Genomic DNA, 20,703 nt, shown 5'->3' with positions numbered 1-20,703 from the left:
TACTGCAGAAATTAAGGAAGAGGGTACAATGAATGGGAAGGGTCAGAAGTGCCTTTTGGGTTCCAAGGCATATTTTAAATGCAACCATATTTAAATTTGGTTATTAGGACCACCACCGTTTTTGCTGTTTGCCAATTCTCAAGATATTCGACACATGCATTTTGATGGAACAGATTATGGAACCCTGCTCAGCCAGCAAATAGGAATGGTTTTTGCCCTAGATCATGACCCTGTGGAAAATAAGGTATGGTTTTGCTGCTTGAACAGATGTGGCTGTGCTTTAAGGACAGAGTAGAGGATTTTATCCTAACAGATGACCTGGGTTACTTGAAAATCCCCTGCTAAGCTCAGAACAATTAGGCAAAGAAAAATTTAAATGTAGATATTAAAACATCACTTGAGAAAGTTTTAAGGATGTTTCTGTTATCATAACCCTACCCTGTTCCTTGCTGTGATTCAGCCATTTTATTGGGGATAATTTGAACAGAAGCTGAAGTTTAGTTTCCTCTTTGGAAATAAGAATAGGAAGCTAGCACAGTGCCATACACACAGGAAGAGCACCATAAATAGGTTTTTATTTATTTGTGTTTTGGGAGAAATAGGAGGTTGAGGTGCAGCATAGGAAGTATGGATTACTAACTTGCATTTAATACATGTCCTTAAGGGAGGAAATTCAGTGACCTCCTAACCATGAAAACCAAGAAACATGTTTTACAGCTCATGTGTGAATGGCAGTCTAACACAACATTATTTATATAATAATTTTACATGAAGTTTTTTTTGTATAAACATTAGAATTTCTAAATTATCAACCCAATCAGCTGACGATTTGGTCTTTAATTTCTTGTTATCTTTATGCTAGGTTAGAATGTGCTTGAAATGATATGTTACAGTATCTTCTGGAGATGAATCAGCCAATAATTATGAAGTTACATAGTTATTAATCTCCCTCCATAATGATTTAGTTGTTACTAGATGGTGCATTAATTCCTAGAATTTTAAAACTTGTGCTTTTGTTTCTTCCTGATTTGAAACATTCTGGTAAATGGCCAAAAGAGACAGAGTGAAGCAAATTGATTCTGTGTTTAATTGGTATGGATTGATAGCCAAATATAACTACTTTTGCAAATAGAAGTTTTGTAATTAAATACTAGCAAACAGTTCTTTTTTTTTTCTATGAACTGAATCTATTTGACTCCATAGAAGAATTATATTAACAGGAAAAAATTAATAGAATCAGTTCAAGATTCATTTATTACCAAATTAGTTTTTTCCCACACAGTCAGTATTTTTTACAACTAGGTGAATAAGGAAACCTAAAATGAACTTTAAGTCATGTGGCTTATTCATGGTTTTTCATTTCTCTGGTCAATGTTCTCATTTGCTTGCTTCTCAAACTGTGGTCCTTAGACCAGTGACATCAACATGACCTGGAGCGTGTTAGAACTGCAGATTCTCAGGCTCCACTGCGACCACTGAATCAGAATCTGCATTTTAACAAGATTCCCAGGTGATTCGTGTACACATTTGAGTGAGAAGCAGAGCACTAGCAGAGTAATTTTTAATATAATAAGTGCCCATTTTTGTATTATGGAATAGAACCTTTTCTATTTTATCCAGAAAGCTGATAATCCTTTATTTAATTACCATTTTAGGAATATTCTCATTATTGATGATAGGTTTATGTACATATATGTACTCACAGTTAATATTCCACATATGCTATCATTAAATTGTCAGCTAACCCATAGCAATTTTTTATTCTTGTACCTGTTCGATAGTCTGCATACTAGACTGAAAAAGAACTTTGCATCTTCAGGGTATGTTCTGTTGGACAAAATCTATTAATTAAAATGGAATTATCTACAGTTAGAGATGAAAGGAACTTTAGCAAATACCTAGTCTGACTTTGTCATTTTTATAGCTGAGAGAATTGAGATTAAATGGCTTAACCATGTACACTGTTATTGGGAACGTAAATTGGTGCAGCCACTGTGGAAAACAGTATGGAGGGTTCTCAATAAACTAAAAATAAACCCAGCAATATAACCCAGCAGTTCCACTCCTGGGTATATATCAGAAAAAAACCAAAAACACTAATTCAAAAAGATACATGCACTCAAATGTTCATAGCAGGATTATCTACAATTTCCAAGATATGGAAGCAACCTAAGTATCCATCAGCAGATGAATGGATAAAGAAGATATGGTACCTACACACACACACACACACACACATATACACACAATGGAATACTACTCAGCCATAAAAAAGAGTCAAATTTTGCCATTTGAAGCAACATGGATGGACTTGGAGGGTATTATACTCAGTGAAATAAGCCAGACAGAGGAAGACAAATACTGTATGTTATCACTTATATGTGTAATCCAAAAAATACAACAAACTAGTGAATATAAAAAGAAAGAAGCAGACTCAGAGTTATAGAGAACAAACTAGTAGTTACCAGTAGGGAAAAGGAAGTGGGGAGGGGCAATATAGGCAGAGGGGATTAAGAGGTACAAACTATTATGTAAAAAATAAGCTACAAGGGTATATTGTACAACACAGGGAATATAGCCAGTATTTTATAATAACTATAAATGGAACATAAACTATAAAAATTGTGAATCACTATATTATATACCTATAACTTATATAATATTGTACATCAACTACACTTCAATTTTAAAATAAATAAATAAATAAATAAAATGCTTTAACCAAGGCAATCAAACAAATAAGTGTCAAAACTGGGAGAGGAAGCTGTGTCTCCTGACTTGCAGCGAAGTGGAATCCTGTGGATCAAGCAGTAGAAGTTAAAGCTCAGCTTGCAGCCCCCATTAAACTGCTCATCTTTGTTCCCTTTCAGGCTGTAGAAGCCGTTAGAGTTCAAGTATGATGGCTTTGTTATTGACCAATGATCAAAGATAAGCAAATTACCCATAGCAATAGAAATATGTGCCAGGCACAAGGCTAAGAACTTATATATATAAAACGAATGCGCTTCATAGTATTATCCCCATTTTACCAATGAGGAAACAGCCTCTGAGACCCTGATAAACTTGCTTAAGTTTACACATGTCTGGGAAGCAACCGAGGTGGAGTTCAGTTCCAGGTGTGTCTATCTCCAAAGCCCAGCTCTTAACTATTGTACTGTATAATATAAAGATTTACTGACCTCATTTGTATATATTCCACATTAAGTTTTTAAACAAATCAAACTGAAATGCCTGTGTTCTCTTTTGTAGATATACTTTGCCCATACAGCCCTAAAGTGGATAGAGAGAGCAAATATGGATGGTTCCCAGCGAGAAAGGCTTATTGAGGAAGAAGTAGGTGTGCCAGAAGGTCTTGCTGTAGACTGGATTGGCCGTAAATTCTATTGGACAGACAGAGGGTAGGTTTCCTCTTTCAGTTTTAAGCCACATGGGAGGGGAGTGATTGGACAGGTAATACAGCTGGCTTCATCCTCCACTTTGAACACAGGAAAATGTCGCTGGGCACCTGACTGGGATCGGAGGAAAGATGCCCCCAGTGCTTTCCACAGTCCCTCCACCTCCTCCCCACCACCAAACAGGACATTCCTCCTCTTTTTTTTTTTTTTTTTTTTTGGTGGTACACGGGCCTCTCACTGTTGTGGCCTCTCCTGTTGCGGAGCACAGGCTCCGGACGCGCAGGCTCAGCGGCCATGGCTCACCGGCCCAGCCGCTCCGCGGCACGTGGGATCTTCCCTGACCGGGGCACGAACCCGCGTCCCCTGCATCGGCAGCCGGACCTTCAACCACTGTGCCACCAGGGAAAACCGACATTCCTCCTTTTAATCAAGACTCTATCTTTCATCAAGGTCTGTATCCATGGGCAAGTTTTGAGGACCAAGAAAGCAGCATGTGTTTTTGCATTTCAGGCTATTGGTTGTAATCAGGGAAACACAAAACCTGTCTGGATATAATCAGCAAGCATTCTCTGAGCATCTGCTGTGGATCAGGCTCTCTCCTAGGTAGCATGGGAGATACACAGGAGCATGAGAAGCGCTCCATGTTTCCAGTCACCTTACAGTTTAGCCAGGGAGATAAGACACATGTACACAGGGAAAACTAATACAAATGCTTGGTCTAAATCTCAGTACAAGAAATATCATAAGGTCATGCATAAATAATTGCCAAATAAAGGATGGATACTCCCAGAGGGGGCTCTGGAAGGGGCTTCAGGGATCAACTTCCCCTTCATTTTACAGGTGGGGAAACAAAGGCTCAGAAAGGCTAAGTGATTTATTCAAGGTTGCACAACATTTAAGTGACAAGTCTTGCTAGAACCCACATGTTGGCTCTCAGGGTGGGAGAGATGGCCTGTTTCCCTCTGATGGGCAACAACAGGACCAGAGAGAAGTTGTGGTGTGTCTGTCCTCTGGGCACACTGCTCTTGGGGCTGCAGGAAGCACGGCTGCACTTGGTGTGTGTTTGTGTGTGTGTGCGTGTGTGCATGTGTGGCCTTGTCAGCCCCAAGAATGGGGCAGGAGAAGGGGGAAGAAGGAAGTGGCTGCATCCCTTGTGTGTGCTAATGAGAGCCCACTTCCTGCTTCTGAGCAAGAAGGAGCCAGCCATGGAGTACCTCACAGAAGAAGGTTAGAGATTCCATGCTCTGGGATACTTTCTCAGAGTAACTTAAAGCTATGGAGTGACCTGGTGGCCAACCCAAACTGCTGGCACCTCTGCAAGCTTGTTAAAGTAAAAGAAGAGAGAATTAATTAGGGTTTCACCTCTGAAATCAGTGGTCCCAACATAGAGGAAGAAGTCCCAGGGAACGGATTTATGTGCTTGAGGGTAGGCTTTCTATGTCCCAGAAAATCTCTTTTGGTCTGGATAACCCATGGGAAACAAACAGACTTTTAAACATGAGCCAGATGCATGATGTGGTGCCCAGTTATCAATAATATGGCATTTCTATAACCAGAGTGAGTATATTTTAAATAATTCATTCAGTCATTTGTTCATTCATTTAACCATACCTTCATTCCATTACTTTATCCTTTGGGTATTTATTCATTTATTGAATAACTGAAATGCACCAGATACTGCACTAAGAGCTTTGTATCCATATTGACTCCCCAAAAGGTAAGTCTTCTTATCCCCAATTTAAAGATTAAAAAATTGAGAATCAAAGAGGTAAAATAACTTTCCTAAGTTCAAGCAGCCAGCAAGTACTGGTTCTGGAATATGAACTCAAGGATGACCATTTCCAAAGCTTGTGTTTTTAATAATCATAGTACGTACTGCCCTCTACAACCAGGGTCAGTTAAATGTCCTCGACCCAGTGTCACATAACAAATGAAAGTCAACTTCAGTTACAACAATGCTAAAAATCTTAATAATGGCCTTCTCTGTTTTGAACCTACTTAAAAGGACATTTAAAATATTAGCTGCGCATAATAACAGAGCTTGTGCACGGCTGTTCTAGGAAACGTTGATTAGGACAGCAGATGTCTGGCACTTTTGGCCCCTCTAAGCATGCCGGGTCTCCCCATATTTCCCACATTTGCACGGCACTTCTAATTTTACGTGTTTGATGAATAGCACCCTAGTACCTACTGCTGAGGCAATGCCTTCAGGAGATAGACAGGCACCACCGTATCCCAGAGGATCAGACCTCAAATTCTCTAGTTCATTGACTTGAGTAATAACAAGCCTTTCTCATGTCCTCGGCAGCTGCTAAGAGAAAACCTTTAATTTGTCTGGAAATGAAAGGTTTATAGTTTGAAAACCTTCATATTAGCTAGAAATTGGATTTAAATAACTGGGATTCCAAGCTTGTGATATTAGATTATATAGTAACTCTTAACCAAGTAAAAGAACCAGAATGGATGCTTACAGTTTACATTGGCTTAGGAAAAGACAGATTCAAATTAACATCTAACTCTAGGAAGGAAGCAGATTGATAATTCCGCTGACAGTGCTATTATTTAGTATTAAGGAATCCTGATTCCCAAAGTCAAACGCCTAGTAAAAAAGAATCAAGAGGGAAACAATATATCTGTTTGCTCATCCTTTTGAGGTAACAAAAACTACCATGAGGTAAAAAATCACTCTCCTAGGGTTCTGGATGGACAACTCTTGCCCTGGAAATAGGGTGGGTTTAGAGGATCCCAGTGGTGGCACTGAGACCAATTAGATAACAAGTATGAAGAGAAAGATACGCTCCTAGATTAAGGGTTATGCTTGAACTCACGTGAACCCGAATGTCCGCCCTTGTCCTTGCTGTCTCATGACCAACACTGGAGTTCAAGATGTGCTTTGTGGCTGAATCAAATAGAAGTGTGTTATTGGGTGACCCCCTTGGGGAGCTTTGAGAGTAAATTCCAGCAATCCTGCCCGAGACAGCTTCAGAGTCAGGAGCTTATGTCGGTCTCAATTCTCATCACCTTACTCCTGCTCAGAACAGTAAGAATTTAGAGATGATGTAACAATGAGATCAGAACTGACAGTTTTATTTCCCCTGGTCACAAGCAAGTGGCTTCAGAATTCCTTCCCTCAAGGGAACAGGCACAGTGACAGTTGTGACTGAGTGAATTTGGCACATGGAGTTCAAAAATACCTTCCACTTCATCTGGGAATAAAATTATCTTTTAAAAGTGGTGCTGGAGTATAAATGATTTCAAATTATCCACTGCCCCAAGTTGGTAGTTTGCAAAGTGTATTTGGCCCAGCTCAGGCCCTGAGCCAATTTTACCTTTATCTCCCTCCTGCATATGGTCCATGAGGAAGATCAAGCCCTGGCCCCCATCTAGAAAGGGCACTTGAACAAGCCACCTGCAGAAGGTCTCCTGAGCGTTTTGTAGCACAGAGAGGAGGGACTGGTCTTGCCCTGTGTTTCTGGGCAGGTGGAACGAGGTGGGGAAGGGAGGTTCTTTTTTTTTTTTTGCGGTACACGGGCCTCTCACTGCTGTGGCCTCTCCCGTTGCGGAGCACAGGCTCCGGACGCGCAGGCTCAGCGGCCATGGCTCAGGGGCCCAGCCACTCCGCGGCATGTGGGATCTTCCCGGACCGGGCACCAACCCGTGTCCCCTGCATTGGCAGGCGGACTCTCAACCACTGCGCCACCAGGGAAGCCCAGGGAGGTTCTTTTTAATCTCCTCTGTTGTGGTCCTGCCTGCTCAGGGAACCTGCTGGGGCTCACAGTGCACTCCGGCAAGCCACCCGCACTGAGTCTGCCAGTCGCATTCTTTACAGTCTCTGCATTGCAGTTCCCTCTCCCTCTCTTCCCTGCCCATCCTCCTCCCTCCCCACCCACTTCGGTCTCCCTCCCCTTTGCTCTCCAGCTGATCTCTAACTCTTTAAGGACAGAGCTGGGTTTTGTTTACTATTGTATCTCCAGTGCTTAGGTCAATCCCTGACACACACTAGGTGCTGAGGAAGTATCTATTTGATCATCAAGATTTGTTTGACAAATAAATGGAAAAATTAGAAAGCAAGAATTTTCTCCCTTGCCAGATTCCAAAGAGTTATTATTATTTTTTAATGTAAAGAGTAGCAAAGAGTATTTCAGTACTCCCATTTGTCTTAGAATCAGATGGAAGAAAATTAAAGTCAGTGTAAGTCTTCTCCTACTGTCCTTGTGTTGGTTGTCTCTGTGGCCCTTCGAGGTCTACTCTCCTTCCTCCCTGTGATCTGTGAACACCAGGCTGAGGCTTTTATTGGTTCTGCCAGGAGCTGGGAGGTTGTGAAGAGAAAGGGATGGTGGCATTTGCACTTCCTGGCTTTATCCCTGCCAGGCCACTGACACAGACCCCCCTTACCTTACCCTTTCACGGTGTATTTTAATTGCTTGGGATAAATATTGGGAAACTAATTTAAACACTGTGTTAAAAAAAACAATAGACTTTGCGTAAGTGTTACTCCTGACGTGTGTGTGTTCATGTGCACACCTGTGATAGGGGAGTTTAGAATGCGTATTTTGCTTTTCAGTAATCAACAGGGAAAACAAGTATTTTTGTTTAAAAAGTAAACTTGATAAAAAAAAGTAAAGTTGATATAAAAAGCCCCTTTATATTACATGCATTTTAGGAAATCTCTCATTGAAGGGAGCGATTTAAATGGGAAGTATCGTGAAATAATCATTAAGGAGGACATCTCTCAGCCACGAGGACTTGCTGTTCATCCAATGGCCAAGTAAGTATTTGTGAAAATAAGGCCCTTTCTGTGGAAGTCATAGGACAGTTTATGTTTGATGTGCTAGTGTCCAAAATTTGTCTTAAGACCTCAGGTGCTCAGTGGAATCAGAAACCAAGAAAATCCATGAGATTTGTTCAAATGTTCAGAAATGGTATGGCTAGCATAAATTTCTCATCCTTTTAATGTCTTTTGATTTGTTTTTCCCATAGAAAACTTTATTGTTTTGATACCCTTTCATTTTAAGCAAATTCAATTTCTTTTTGAAAAGAAGTGGGTTGTAATCAATGAGGCATAAGCCCCTTACACTATGTACTTTCTTTAAAAACTATATTGTTTCTTGAGAGAGGATGATATTTGGATTGCATGGCTTATGAATTCTATTTAGAAAAATCATGAGTTCCAGTGATAGGTCATTCGTAGATTTAGGGAAGAGGGAAGAGAAATCATGAAATATTAGGAGGCTCTATGTTGTTAATTGTGAATTAGTGACAAATGTTGGTTTAAGTTTAGAGAATTAAGTTAAGGAGAATAACTAATTCCTTCCTAGTTAAAAATCAAGGATAAAAGCTCATTCTATTTTATTTATAATGGAAATTTTATGATGGTCTGTGGGAAATAATAAACTGGTAGAAATAGATAATTAATTTGGAGCCAGCCACGTGATTCAAACAATGAGAATGTAACCATCTCTAAACAAACCAGTGAAAAGATATTGAACCATATTGAGTTCAAAAAATGTGCCTCAGCACCTGATTTACAGAACTTAAAATTGACCAAGTTAACTGAGTACATAGTATAAAATAGGATAATTGATAAATATGCTCTTCCCTTTACGTTGTAATTTTACACATACAGAAAGTTTTACATATGCATAGCAGAGGGACAGGCTAGCAAGATTCCATTGCCTTTTGTAGCATGAAACACTGATTTAAGAATATGCACTCAGACACCTTTGATTAGTAATATACTACAAGTTTTTAAGCTAACAATTCCTTTTTTATCCAATCATCTGAGCCTTAATTCAGCATTTTCTGTCCAAGTTGTACATAGAGAAGGTAATGTTTTGCTTTTGAAAATTATGTGTCCAATATTCAGTGCTATACTTTCTGTATTCCTTGGTGTACCACTTTAGTTTATGCTAAAGTGATTTACATTGATTTTTTCATAATGAAAGAATAAAAGAAGTTTTTTTCCTTGCAAGTTTTATTTGTGGTATGCTTTCTTGATTAAAGGAGACTATTCTGGACTGAGATGGGGATTAATCCACGAATTGAAAGTTCTTCCCTTCAAGGCATTGGCCGACTGGTTATAGCTAGCTCGGATCTGGTCTGGCCCAGTGGAATAACAATTGATTACTTAACTGACAAGTTGTACTGGTGCGATGCCAAGCAGTCTGTGATTGAAATGTCCAATCTGGATGGTTCAAAACGCCAAAGACTTGCCCAGAACGATGTAGGTGAGGCTTTGGAATGGGTGATTTCTTCAACTTGATTGAGTGTTGATGAGTGTTAAATACAAAATGTGTTTACACACACACACACACACACACACACACACACACACACTCACCACCCTCCCACACACACACCCTTAAACATATGGTGAGAAAGGAATACAGACAAACAAACTAACAGATTTCTCCAGAGATTTATGAGCTACAAAGATTACTTTAACACTGGAATATTGGATAAAAAATAGTGATGCATAATCATTTCTCTTTGCCAAGGTTTCTTAAAATCAGAATGAAAATATTAACCATTTTAAAACTTCTTTAAGAATAAGAACTTGTTCAGCTACTATCATTTCTTATGTTTTCTCAAATGTCATTTTCACAAGTGATAGTATCACCTTTAGCCATTCATGTGCAAAGGTTAATACAGTTTTCCCTCCTATTATATTTTCAGATTTTGCATGGGGTGTCATGTATTTTCATAAAGAGTTTTGAAACACTGTAGCCTATGCTAACTGTTAAAAGAGAAGTACAAACTGTTATGACATTATATAGCAGTAGGAGATTCATTTTGACTCAGGGAATCTGCAAAGACAGTATTTGAACTGGACCATGTGGTAAATAGATGGTGATAAAACATTATCATTTGAGATAAGGCTGCAAAAATTGGTCTTTGTATGTTAGTACTGCCAGAATATGTTAACTGAAATTAATTCTGAACGTACTAGGGAGCCATTGCATATTCTTAAGTAGGAAATGTATCTGATAATATTGGTATATCAGGATAACCACTTAGGTAACAGTATAAGTGTTGGATTGGAATTTGGAGAGAAGGAAATGAGTTAGGAGGTTATGATAATTGTTCAGTCAACAGTTAATAAAGGCCTGAGCTAGAAGATTGCCATTTAAAAAGTAGAATAGAGGATTAGAATATTACAAAAATCACTGTGAATGAAAAACCGAGAGGATTTGGTAACAGATTGGATGTCGAAATGAAAGCCAGGGTGATGTTAGAGATGCTTTGGGAACTTAGAAACTGGTTGGTTGGGAAGCTGAAAAAACATGGTCTCTCTCTTTTAGGAAGAAGCTAACAAACTAATAATCCATGTAAGGTATTCATTTTGCCCTTTCTCTTTGGTAATGAATTTCTAGATTTGTATTATACATTAAATAGATCAAGAGAAATATAATTAAAAATTTTACATACTTCCAAGCTTCTTTAAAAATTGACATACTTCACAATAAATTATAAGCTTGTGTACAATTGTAGACTTTTATCATCCATGTGCCATTATAGGAAGTGGAGGTACAGTGGAGAGTAAAACAATTATGGTTCCTGTGAAGTCATGTAGTCTAGTAGGGGAGACGTACATTGTTAAAAAATACATCTCCCAAATAAATGTAAAGTTATAGTTTTGATATTTGGAGGTATAAAGGGATTTGGAAATTCCTAACTAGAATGTAAAGACAACATATTCTAAACCAAAAAAGCATAGGAGATATTTTGTAAATAATTTGTATTGCTATAATCTGTGACTAATGCAACTTCCTATTAAATACAAATACAAATAATCTGTTATGTGAACATCTAAATAACCGTTCTCACCATTACAGTGCCATCTACTGGTACTTCAACTGTGGCTCTCCTATAAACAAACAATAAGGAAGATTATATCTAATGTGGGGTTTGTGTTGAAAAACAATAGCTAATTCTGTCACATACTACAACATAGATGAACCCTGAGGACGTTTTGCTAAATGAAATAAGCCAGTCACAGAAGACCAATATTGTATGATTCTACTTACTTAGGGTATCTAGAATAGGCACACTTACAGAAACAGAAAGTAGTATAGTATTTGCCAGGGCCTAGGGGGAGGGGGAAACAGGAAGTTGTTTAATGGGTATAGATTTTCAGTTTTGCAAGATGAAAAAATTTCTGGAAATTGGTTGCACAACAATGTGAATGTATTTAACATGACTGAAACTGTGGGTTAAGTCTTAGGCTTAGATGATAAATTTTGTATTATGTGTTTTTTATCACAACAAACAAAACAAAACAATAACTATATAGAAAATTCCCTTCCTGCCTTTATGGTTTTAATTTGGGACAACGGCTAGAGACCCAAATGAATCTTAATGGCCCTGGTCAATAATGATGGGTGGAGATTCATTTCACCTGGAAAAATCGTTCGAGTTTGCTGCCAGTAGAGGGAGACATTCACCCTAATCCACCAAATCCATTGTTCATTAGCAAAAAGACTGGCCTGGGGAATGTGACTGGATGTGATAAAAGCTTCCAAACCTAGGGGTCCTTAGCTTTAGCCTCTAACCACTTGAGATAGTATATTAAAACATTTCCCTAAATACTGGAATATCTTATCAGAGCAGTTTCAGTGGCATGGAGAGGTGGGTTTAGTTGAGGTAGGATCAGAAGAAGCCACTTAGGGGTTGATTGGAGACATGAAAATGGAAGCAGCAGATAATAAATAACTTCCAAAAAACTTGTCTGAGAAGGGAAGGAAAGAGACAAAAAGAAGTTAGAGGGGTCAAGGGGATGAGGGAATTAAGATAGGAGAGACCGGAATATATTACTCAGCTAAGGGAAAGAAGCTGGTAATATGAAGAGAATAGAAGAGAATTAATGTAAATGAAAGGAGTAATTGACAGAACAAAGTCCTAGAGAAGGCAGGAGCACAGTCAATGGACTAATTTTAGTTAAGAGGAGAGATAGGAAAGGAAATATATTGGTGGAGATGGGATTTGAGGAGGCTGTTATTCAATTACCTTAGATTTTTTTAAATGTTGTAAAAATCTCAATTTACAGCAACCTGTAAATTTAGTCTACTACTTATTACTGCCATTCAAAAGACAAAGAACCTAAGGCAGAGAGGGGTAAAATAACTTACCCAACTTACCCAGTCAAGTTGTTTAGTCTATAAATAGTGACAGAATCACTGAACACGGAAACATTCCTGCCCTGGTCTCCTTCTTTTTTTTTTTTTTTTTTTTTTTTTTTTTTTTTGCAGTACGCGGGCCTCTCACTGTTGTGGCCTCTCCCGTTGTGGAGCACAGGCTCCAGACGCGCAGGCTCAGCGGCCATGGCTCACGGGCCCAGCCGCTCCGCGACATGTGGGATCTTCCCGGACCAGGGCACGAACCTGTGTCCCCTGCATCAGCAGGTGGACTCTTAACCACTGTGCCACCAGGGAAGCCCTGGTCTCCTTCTTATTGGTGGTATTATGTCAATCACCCACATTCTCCCACTCTCTGAATGCTGGATGACCATGGGCTTTGCTAGGACTTCATACCACCAGGCTCCCATTCTAAGAAGAGGTTCCCTCATCATGTGGGTTCTCCTTGATGTAGGTGGCTCAAGGAAGTGGCTCATACATTGCTTAGCAGCTGTATTAAAGAATTGATTTAGTGTAGGAATTGGGTATATGTTTCAGGCCTTGTCCTTTTAAAAATATTCATGGCAAAGACAAGATGTTTATAATGGATCTCAACTGCTTCCAGGTCACCCATTTGCTGTGGCTGTGTTTGAGGATCATGTGTGGTTCTCTGATTGGACTATGCCATCGGTAATAAGGGTGAACAAGAGGACTGGCAAAAATAGGGTACGTCTCCGAGGCAGCATGCTGAAGCCCTCATCACTGGTTGTAGTTCATCCATTGGCAAAACCAGGTACACTGGACACAGTCTTTCTTTGACTGGCATCTGCAACTATTTTAATTGTTTGACGGCAGGGAAGGGGGTGTGTGTTGCACTTCTCACTAATTTGGGTAGATGTTAAGATCTCCTGAGATTTGGATTTCGTTTAAACTAAGATAGTCTGGTAATAAGTTTGGGCTTTATCCCTCCAACCTCAACTTTTCTTCTCCTGAGTAGCTTTTACTTATTTGCTCCCTTTCAAAGACTTTTGGGTTAAAGGCACTAAGGACAGGGGCAGGGATGTGTGGGGGGAGTGATTTAGAAACCCGCAGTGGAAGCTTCTGCCTACACTGGGCTTTTCCCCACCTCCTGAGAATGCAAGTGAGTGAGCTTCAGCCAGGAGTAGGTAAGCAGATGGAAAAGCCACTTAGTTTCCCACAGTAACTCTTCTTTCTGAATCACGCTTTGTCAGTTTGACTAGATTATAAGTCAGGAAATAGGAGTCCTATCTTCCCAAATAGCTTCTTGAACAAAGGTACTGGCTAAACTCAATAAATACTCCTAACGTAATAACATTCTGAGCTTATCTTAGAACCAGTGGCTCTTTATAGGAACTCTTCTGAAATGGCTCTTGATATAAACAGCTCCATTTAGATAGTTTCTTTCCCCCAAAGCTGTACACTGATTTTACACCTTTTCATCTCCAAGCCCATCTGTGAATGTACCTCCTCTCTGCTAGGAACAGATGCCTGCTTACATCAAAACGGAGGCTGTGAACATATTTGCGAAGAGAGGTTTGGAACTGCTCAGTGTTTGTGTCGTGAAGGTTTTGTGAAAGCTCCAGATGGAAAAACGTGTCTGGCTCTGAATGGCCATCAGATATTGGCAGGTAATATGATAAACTATGGGGCCAAATTATCTTACTTTAGCTCAGGAATATTGTTCTACATTGATTTTTATGCTTGTGCTAATTTTTAATATTTTGTATTATTAAAAGCTCCCTTGCTTTTAGCGATGCCAAGCTATCTTTTTCCCCCCCTCTGATGAGTTTGGCCTCCTCATTACAAACTAAATTCAATTGACTTCTTCTAGCTGTAAAATTAATGAACAAAAGATAATATTCAAAGTCTTAAGTTCCAGTGCTCCAGCCCCCCATTTTTGGTGGAGTAACCCATCCTTGGAAATAAATGCCAGTATTTTACCAATTCAGGGAATGTTCAAATACATTTTGTTTAGAAGTTTTATGGCCTCAATTTTAGAGGTAGTCATATATAAACCCCCTGCCACATGATTGCCTTTTTTTTGTTTGTTTGTTTTTTGCTGTAAACGGGCCTCTCACTGTTGTGGCCTCTCCCGTTGTGGAGCACAGGCTCTGGACGCGCAGGCTCAGCGGTCATGGCTCACAGGCCCAGCCGCTCCACAGCATGTGGGATCCTCCCGGACCGGGGCACAAACCCGTGTCCCCTGCATCGGCAGGCGGACTCTCAACCACTGCGCCACCAGGGAAGCCCTACATGACTGTTTTTATATGAAAAGCAAAGTCCTTTGTAATAAATAAGTTTAGGATACCAAACAGATGTAGGGAATCCAGCCCAACAAGGCTTGTGATCCACGTTTTTAAAAACTAAATGTGACTTTGAGGATGAAGAGATCTAATATGACATGTAAACAGTAGTACTGATTTACTTCCCTTGAATGTGCATCCAAACAGGTAAGGTGTATTTGGATTCATCTCTTGATATCTTATACCAAAGAGAACTTAAATTTTATTTTAGATGTTTTTTTAAAAATTCATATTTATCCAATAGGCATGATATGTTAGGTGACATTGACAGCAAATAAATGGATTAATTTATCCATGCACCAGAATTGGATATTTTGGATTTTCTGAACTTTCTATCAATTGTTGCCTTAGGATAACAATTCTCAATCTTTTTGGTTTCGGAACCCTTTTACACTCTTAAAAATGATCGAAAAACTTGTCTTTGTTTGTGTGGGTTATATTTATCAAGATTTATGATATTAGAAATTAAGACTAAAATTGTAATATCTCTATTAAAGTTACAGTAATATTCCATTATATGTGAACATGTTTTTATGAAAATAAATGAAATAACTCTATTTTTCAAAACAAAAATATGTAGTAAGAAGAATGGCATTGTTTTACATTTATATCTTTAATATCTGACTTAATAGAGGGCAGCCAGATTCTCCCATCTGCCCCTCTGTTAAAGCTGTTGCTGTGTTGTTTTGTTTGAAGCCTATGAAGAAAATCAGACACACATGGAGCTGGAAAAGGGAAGATTGCTTAATAGCCTTTTCAGAGGACTTTTTTGTATATCTTCTTTTGATATTATATATATCAGAACTAGACAGGTGGTAGTTTCTTAGAGTTAGTTGCAATGTTGAATCTGTAGCCATATTGATGAACTTTTTGTCCTCTGCTATGTTAAAACCCAGTGTTCTGTTTTGCACTTTGAATGGATCTTTTGCCATGCATGATTTTGTTGCATCATGTTTTGGTCATTTAAAAATACTGATTGACTGAGTTACGCAAGTCTGCCAAATATCACATTAATGTACCTACAATAATGTTAACTAATTATTATTATCAAACTCATCAGAAAAGTCTTTGAGTGTCTGGATTTTGTTAAAATTTTTTTGTGGAAAATTTTCCAGAATTCTACTTTCCACTTGAAAGCTTAAATTTTATTACTGGCAACAAGCACTGTGAGCTAATTTTCCTTGAAGTGACAGCATCACTTCATTCATTTTTGAGAAAATATCAAATCCCCAAATGTTAATGACATAGTTTATCAAACATTCTTTCAGGTAAAAATCATGTTCAATGAATAAAAATAGAGCCTAGTTTTAGCTCGTATCTCTGAGAGTTCACAGGTGCCTTTCCTCCAGACAGCCATCATAACTTCAGTGTGTGCACAGTGTTTTATGTGTTGCTTCCCATTTCATTACGCAGAAGATTAAAGAGCCAGGTAGTCCATGGTCAAGATTTTTAAAAATTAGTAATTTTACTGCTCCATCATGGGCTTTTAAAGGTGAAACTAGAGTGTGTGTGTGTGTGTGTGTGGCAGTGAAGAACATGACCACAGTAGAGAACATGCTACTAGTATCATGACTTGATTCATGCTAAAGCACCACACTTTCACCCATGTCTGCTTTTGCCCCATCAGTTATCAATGTTGACAGTGAAAATAACAATACAGTTATTTGCCTTTTATGAAAATAGTTTTGACCTTCTAGATGCCATGCAGTGAGACCCCAGGGATCCATAGCCCACACTTAGAGAATACACAGTGTTTTAGGGGATCCATTTCTTCCATGTTCTGGGGAGTTGCATAGGTCCCATGCCTATGTTAAATTATAGCTTGTTTATGCCCTTCCACATTTCTAAATACTGGCAAAATCAGGCTAAAATAAATGCTATAAGCAGCCTAAAGGAGAAGGGGTATATATGAAAGGCAGGTTGGGGAGATCATCTCACTAATTTGTCCTCAGTAATGGCGAGCAGTGATTATGAGCTGGTTATGTTCATAAGGATTTTGATATTCTACTTTTATTGGTTTTGCCAGTACCAAGAAGAGTCCTGTCTTTCTTCCCTACTGGCTCTCCTCACCCTCAATTATAAGTGCATGGAGTGAAGCTGAGAGGGTGTAGTGTAGCAGAGAAGGTTTTCTAAGCCACCAAGACCCTGGCAGTTTTTCTGAATCCTCCAACTGTGAGAAAGAGTCTGAACTCAAAACCAACAAACAGCCATAAATATAAATGAACTCAAACATTTCTTGAATCACAAAAGGTAAATTAATTGTATCCGTTGGCCTTCAATAGGTAGTGGAGCAGATCTGAGTAATGGAGTGATACCGTTGGACATCTTACCCAGCAGTAGAGAGCTTGAAGATAATATTACAGAATCTCAACATATGCTAGTGGCTGAAATCATGGTGTCAGGTATGAATAATGAGTTCTCCAATACAGCTTTGGTTCCAACAATTTCCATCCTACTAATCAGAAATTCTGAATGAACTCTCTAACTTAATGTTGACTAAATCTACACAAAGCTAGTGAAGACAAACTTTGGACTCAAACTTTGGTCCTTCTCTTCTGAATGGTTTATCTGAGGAAGATGGCTCCATATTAGACTGGACATGAACTTTACTCATTGAGGGTCATTGGACTGAATCTTTTTTGAAGAATTCTAACTTGGAAAAAAAGTGAAAAATAGGCCAGGACAGATTTGGGTGTATCTCCATCCATGCCTAGTATTTTTGGTGTTTGGCCCATTTAGCTTTACTTCTGTCAATGTGAAAAGCAGATGGTAGCTGATAAGCAAATATAGGCTGGTTGCTTCAGCTGCTCCAGAAAGTCCACAAACAGCAAATGTTAGATTTTTTTTTCTTCTATAATATATTGCCCATTTATCACCAAAATGCTAAATAATTTATTCAGTATGTAACGACTTTAGGGAACCTAATTCTTTTATACTCTGTGTTCACTTATGAAGCCAGTGGTTTTCAAACTGGGCTTAGCTCAGCCCTAAAGCTTCTGCAAACCCCACCTATTCTTCATGCTAAGTCTCTGCCTTTCAATCAGTGCAACTCTGCTTTGAAGCATTTTATTTATTTATATTTCTGAGTGAGACAATTTTAACACTGTATGTGGCTAAAAGTAAATCTGAGAACTCCACATTAGGGCATTATATACACTTAACCACAACTTTTGTGGTCAGCAAACTACAATTTTCGAGGCCCTGGGACCTCTTATCCCTCTTTATAGGATTTTATCAGTGTGATTTTTGATAAAATCCAAAGAGGTGAATATTTTTAGTAATAATAATTTTTACGGAGCTTTAGAGTTTACCAGGTCCTTTAAGTATATCCTCTAATTTGACCCTTATCACAATCTATCATTCTACAGATTTGAAAACTAAGATATGTGAAGTTAGTGACTCGACCAAAGATTTTGAAAATTATGACCAAGTAATTAATCCATATCAAGAAAAGAATTACTGGAAACATGGTCACGTTAGGAATATTATTCATTTGGTGACTATTTATTTTCCATACACCGTGCTAAATGCTGGTGATACCATACTTAGCTAAATATAGCCCCAGCCTCCAAGATCATAGTCAGATGTGGAGACAATGTGGTAGAATAAAACAATATACATAATATATATTAGCAGTATAGAGAACCTTTTCAAAGTCACTAGGGATCCCTAGAGGTTCATAGAGGATATTTTGAAAGGCTAATGTTTGGGGGACTCAAAGACCAAGGTGAATGACAGACAGTAAATTAGGCCACGTGGGTGGCATGGGGGAGTGACAAAATGGTTAAAGATTTGGAATACATATATAACAGGCTGTGTTTGGCTTCATGCCTGGAGACTGTATTCTGCCTCGTGCGGAATAAATGAAATTGATTGTCTTGGTGAAGATTACCTCATCTTTCCCTCCCTGGATTGTGTTCTATTTTTTCTTAGCCTGTAAAGTTTGAGTTCTACCTGTGTTAGGCTAAGGGGTCTTATTTATATTTTGTTGTGAAATTTCATTTCAAACAAGTATCTATACTAAAAAAACAATTGAAAACTTTATGTTAGACTTTAGGTCCATATCTTTTTATTCTCCAAAGACACAGAGTCATATGGAGCAAGCAGATCTGTGTACAACATGGCAAAGAGATTCAATCCTAAAAAGTTTCATTGTCAAATTCACTAAAATCACGAATTCTTCTAAATTCATGAATAAAATGTAAAATTCTTAACGTAGCCTGTTGAGCCCTGGAGAAACTAGCCTGTACCCACCTCACCAGCCTCAATTTGTGCCCTTCTATCCCCAGCTTTCTATGGCCTGCTCCCATTACATGGGCCTTGCCTATAACATGCAGGTGTTGTTTTCTCGGCCTACAGTGCTCTTTCTAACCCCACCTCCCCAAGTCCTGTGTATCCTTCAGATCTCAGCTTAATATGCTCTTTCTCAGCAAGCCTTTCCTAGTCTCCTGACTAGGTGAGGCGAGAGTTGTTTCAGCTCTCTTGGAACCCAATATTTTTTCTTGATTGTGCTTATTAGACCTATACTTCAATAAATAATCATGTAAGAAAACAGAGCCCTTGTCTATATTCTCCACCACCGTATTTTTGGCCCTCATTAGGATCTGGCACATAGTAGGTACTTCAAAATGAATTAATTTTGTTAATTTTACAAACAGACCCCGGAGTCTTTTCTAGTGTGATAAGGCTAATTCTGATTCAGGCTGTCACAATACTCTTCTTCTTTATCATTCTTATCTAGATATGTAAATAAAATATAGTTCTCAAAAGATTCTTTTAAAAATCACTTTTTCTTCAAGTTCTTACAACAACCATGTGAAGTAGACTGAACAGAAACTGTCATCTGCATTTTAGAGAAGAGGCACGTGAAGCATAAGCATGCCTTCCTTTTGGAGCTAGTTTGTGGCAGAAGGAGCTTTGGCTATGGCTCATCCCTCCTGCAACTGCACATCCATTGCTTTTCATTATGCAAAGCTGCCTTGGGGTTTGCAAGTTACCAAATAAATCCTGAATCATATGTTAATTTAAGATAATTCCGCAAGTGATTTAAAATGTCTTGGGTAATTTGATACTGTCCACCATACACTCTGAATAGCCTTGTGATTTGGGAGCTAGTCTTCCAAATAAATGCTGAATCCAATGGATAATTGATTTAGTCTGAACGTATCCATCTCAAAGAGTCATGAGTGACAGGAGGTGACCAAGCAAGCATGAAAGGCCTGTGTTCCCACAAGAAAAATCTTCTCACTCAAATAGCTAAGCAAATCAAACGCAATTACCCGATGTCTGCATTCACATGGCACCTGACTCCTATTTAGATCATTTAACTTTCTTTAATTTATGGGCAACTTTGGAGGGTTTCTTGTCCTCTTCTATACTCAGATGAGCAAATTTACCAGTGAAAAGACAGAAGACAGTTTATATCCTACTGTGGTATGTGAGGTACCCCCAACTCCAACAGAGAGGAGGCATTTGGAGAGTGATTATATACATAAGTAGCCAAAGGAAAAAAAAAAAAACTTGCTCATGTTTATGGCTCAAAAGGCAACTCTGTCTTCTGGGGCATTTGCATTTCATTGGAGTATGAAATGAAATGATCCATTTACAGCATTTAGTTTGTATGGTTCATGACTCTGTAAAAGGGCCTTGAGGTGGGGCTTCCCTGGTGGTGCAGTGGTTAAGAATCCGCTTGCCAATGCAGGGGACACGGGTTTGAGCCCTGGTCCAGGAAGATCCCACATGCCACAGAGCAGCTAAGCCCATGCACCACAACTACTGAGCCTGTGCTCTAGAGGCCATGAGCCACAACTACTGAAGCCCGTGCACCTAGAGCCCATTCTCCACAACAAGAGAAGCCACCGCAACGAGAAG

General features: G+C 38.9%; 1 protein-coding gene across 1 annotated transcript in view; it reads left to right on the top strand.

Annotated features, from left to right (window-relative positions):
• Positions 1 to 20,703, top strand: part of EGF (epidermal growth factor) — a 92,858-nt gene that overhangs the window by 50,088 nt on the left and 22,067 nt on the right. Inside the window, exons 10-16 of the mRNA XM_082629735.1 lie at positions 108 to 244; positions 3,250 to 3,398; positions 8,059 to 8,163; positions 9,399 to 9,622; positions 13,134 to 13,301; positions 14,008 to 14,157; positions 17,115 to 17,234. Of these exons, the coding sequence (XP_082485861.1) occupies positions 108 to 244; positions 3,250 to 3,398; positions 8,059 to 8,163; positions 9,399 to 9,622; positions 13,134 to 13,301; positions 14,008 to 14,157; positions 17,115 to 17,234 (1,053 nt within the window). The remainder of the gene's footprint in view (positions 1 to 107; positions 245 to 3,249; positions 3,399 to 8,058; positions 8,164 to 9,398; positions 9,623 to 13,133; positions 13,302 to 14,007; positions 14,158 to 17,114; positions 17,235 to 20,703) is intronic.

The sequence above is a fragment of the Mesoplodon mirus genome (assembly GCF_964341445.2).
Source record: "Mesoplodon mirus genome assembly, chromosome: 2".
In the NCBI taxonomy this organism is placed as follows: Eukaryota; Metazoa; Chordata; class Mammalia; order Artiodactyla; family Ziphiidae; genus Mesoplodon; species Mesoplodon mirus.
The sequence above is the reverse complement of the archived record's forward strand: the minus strand, read 5'-3'. Positions and strand labels throughout refer to the sequence as shown.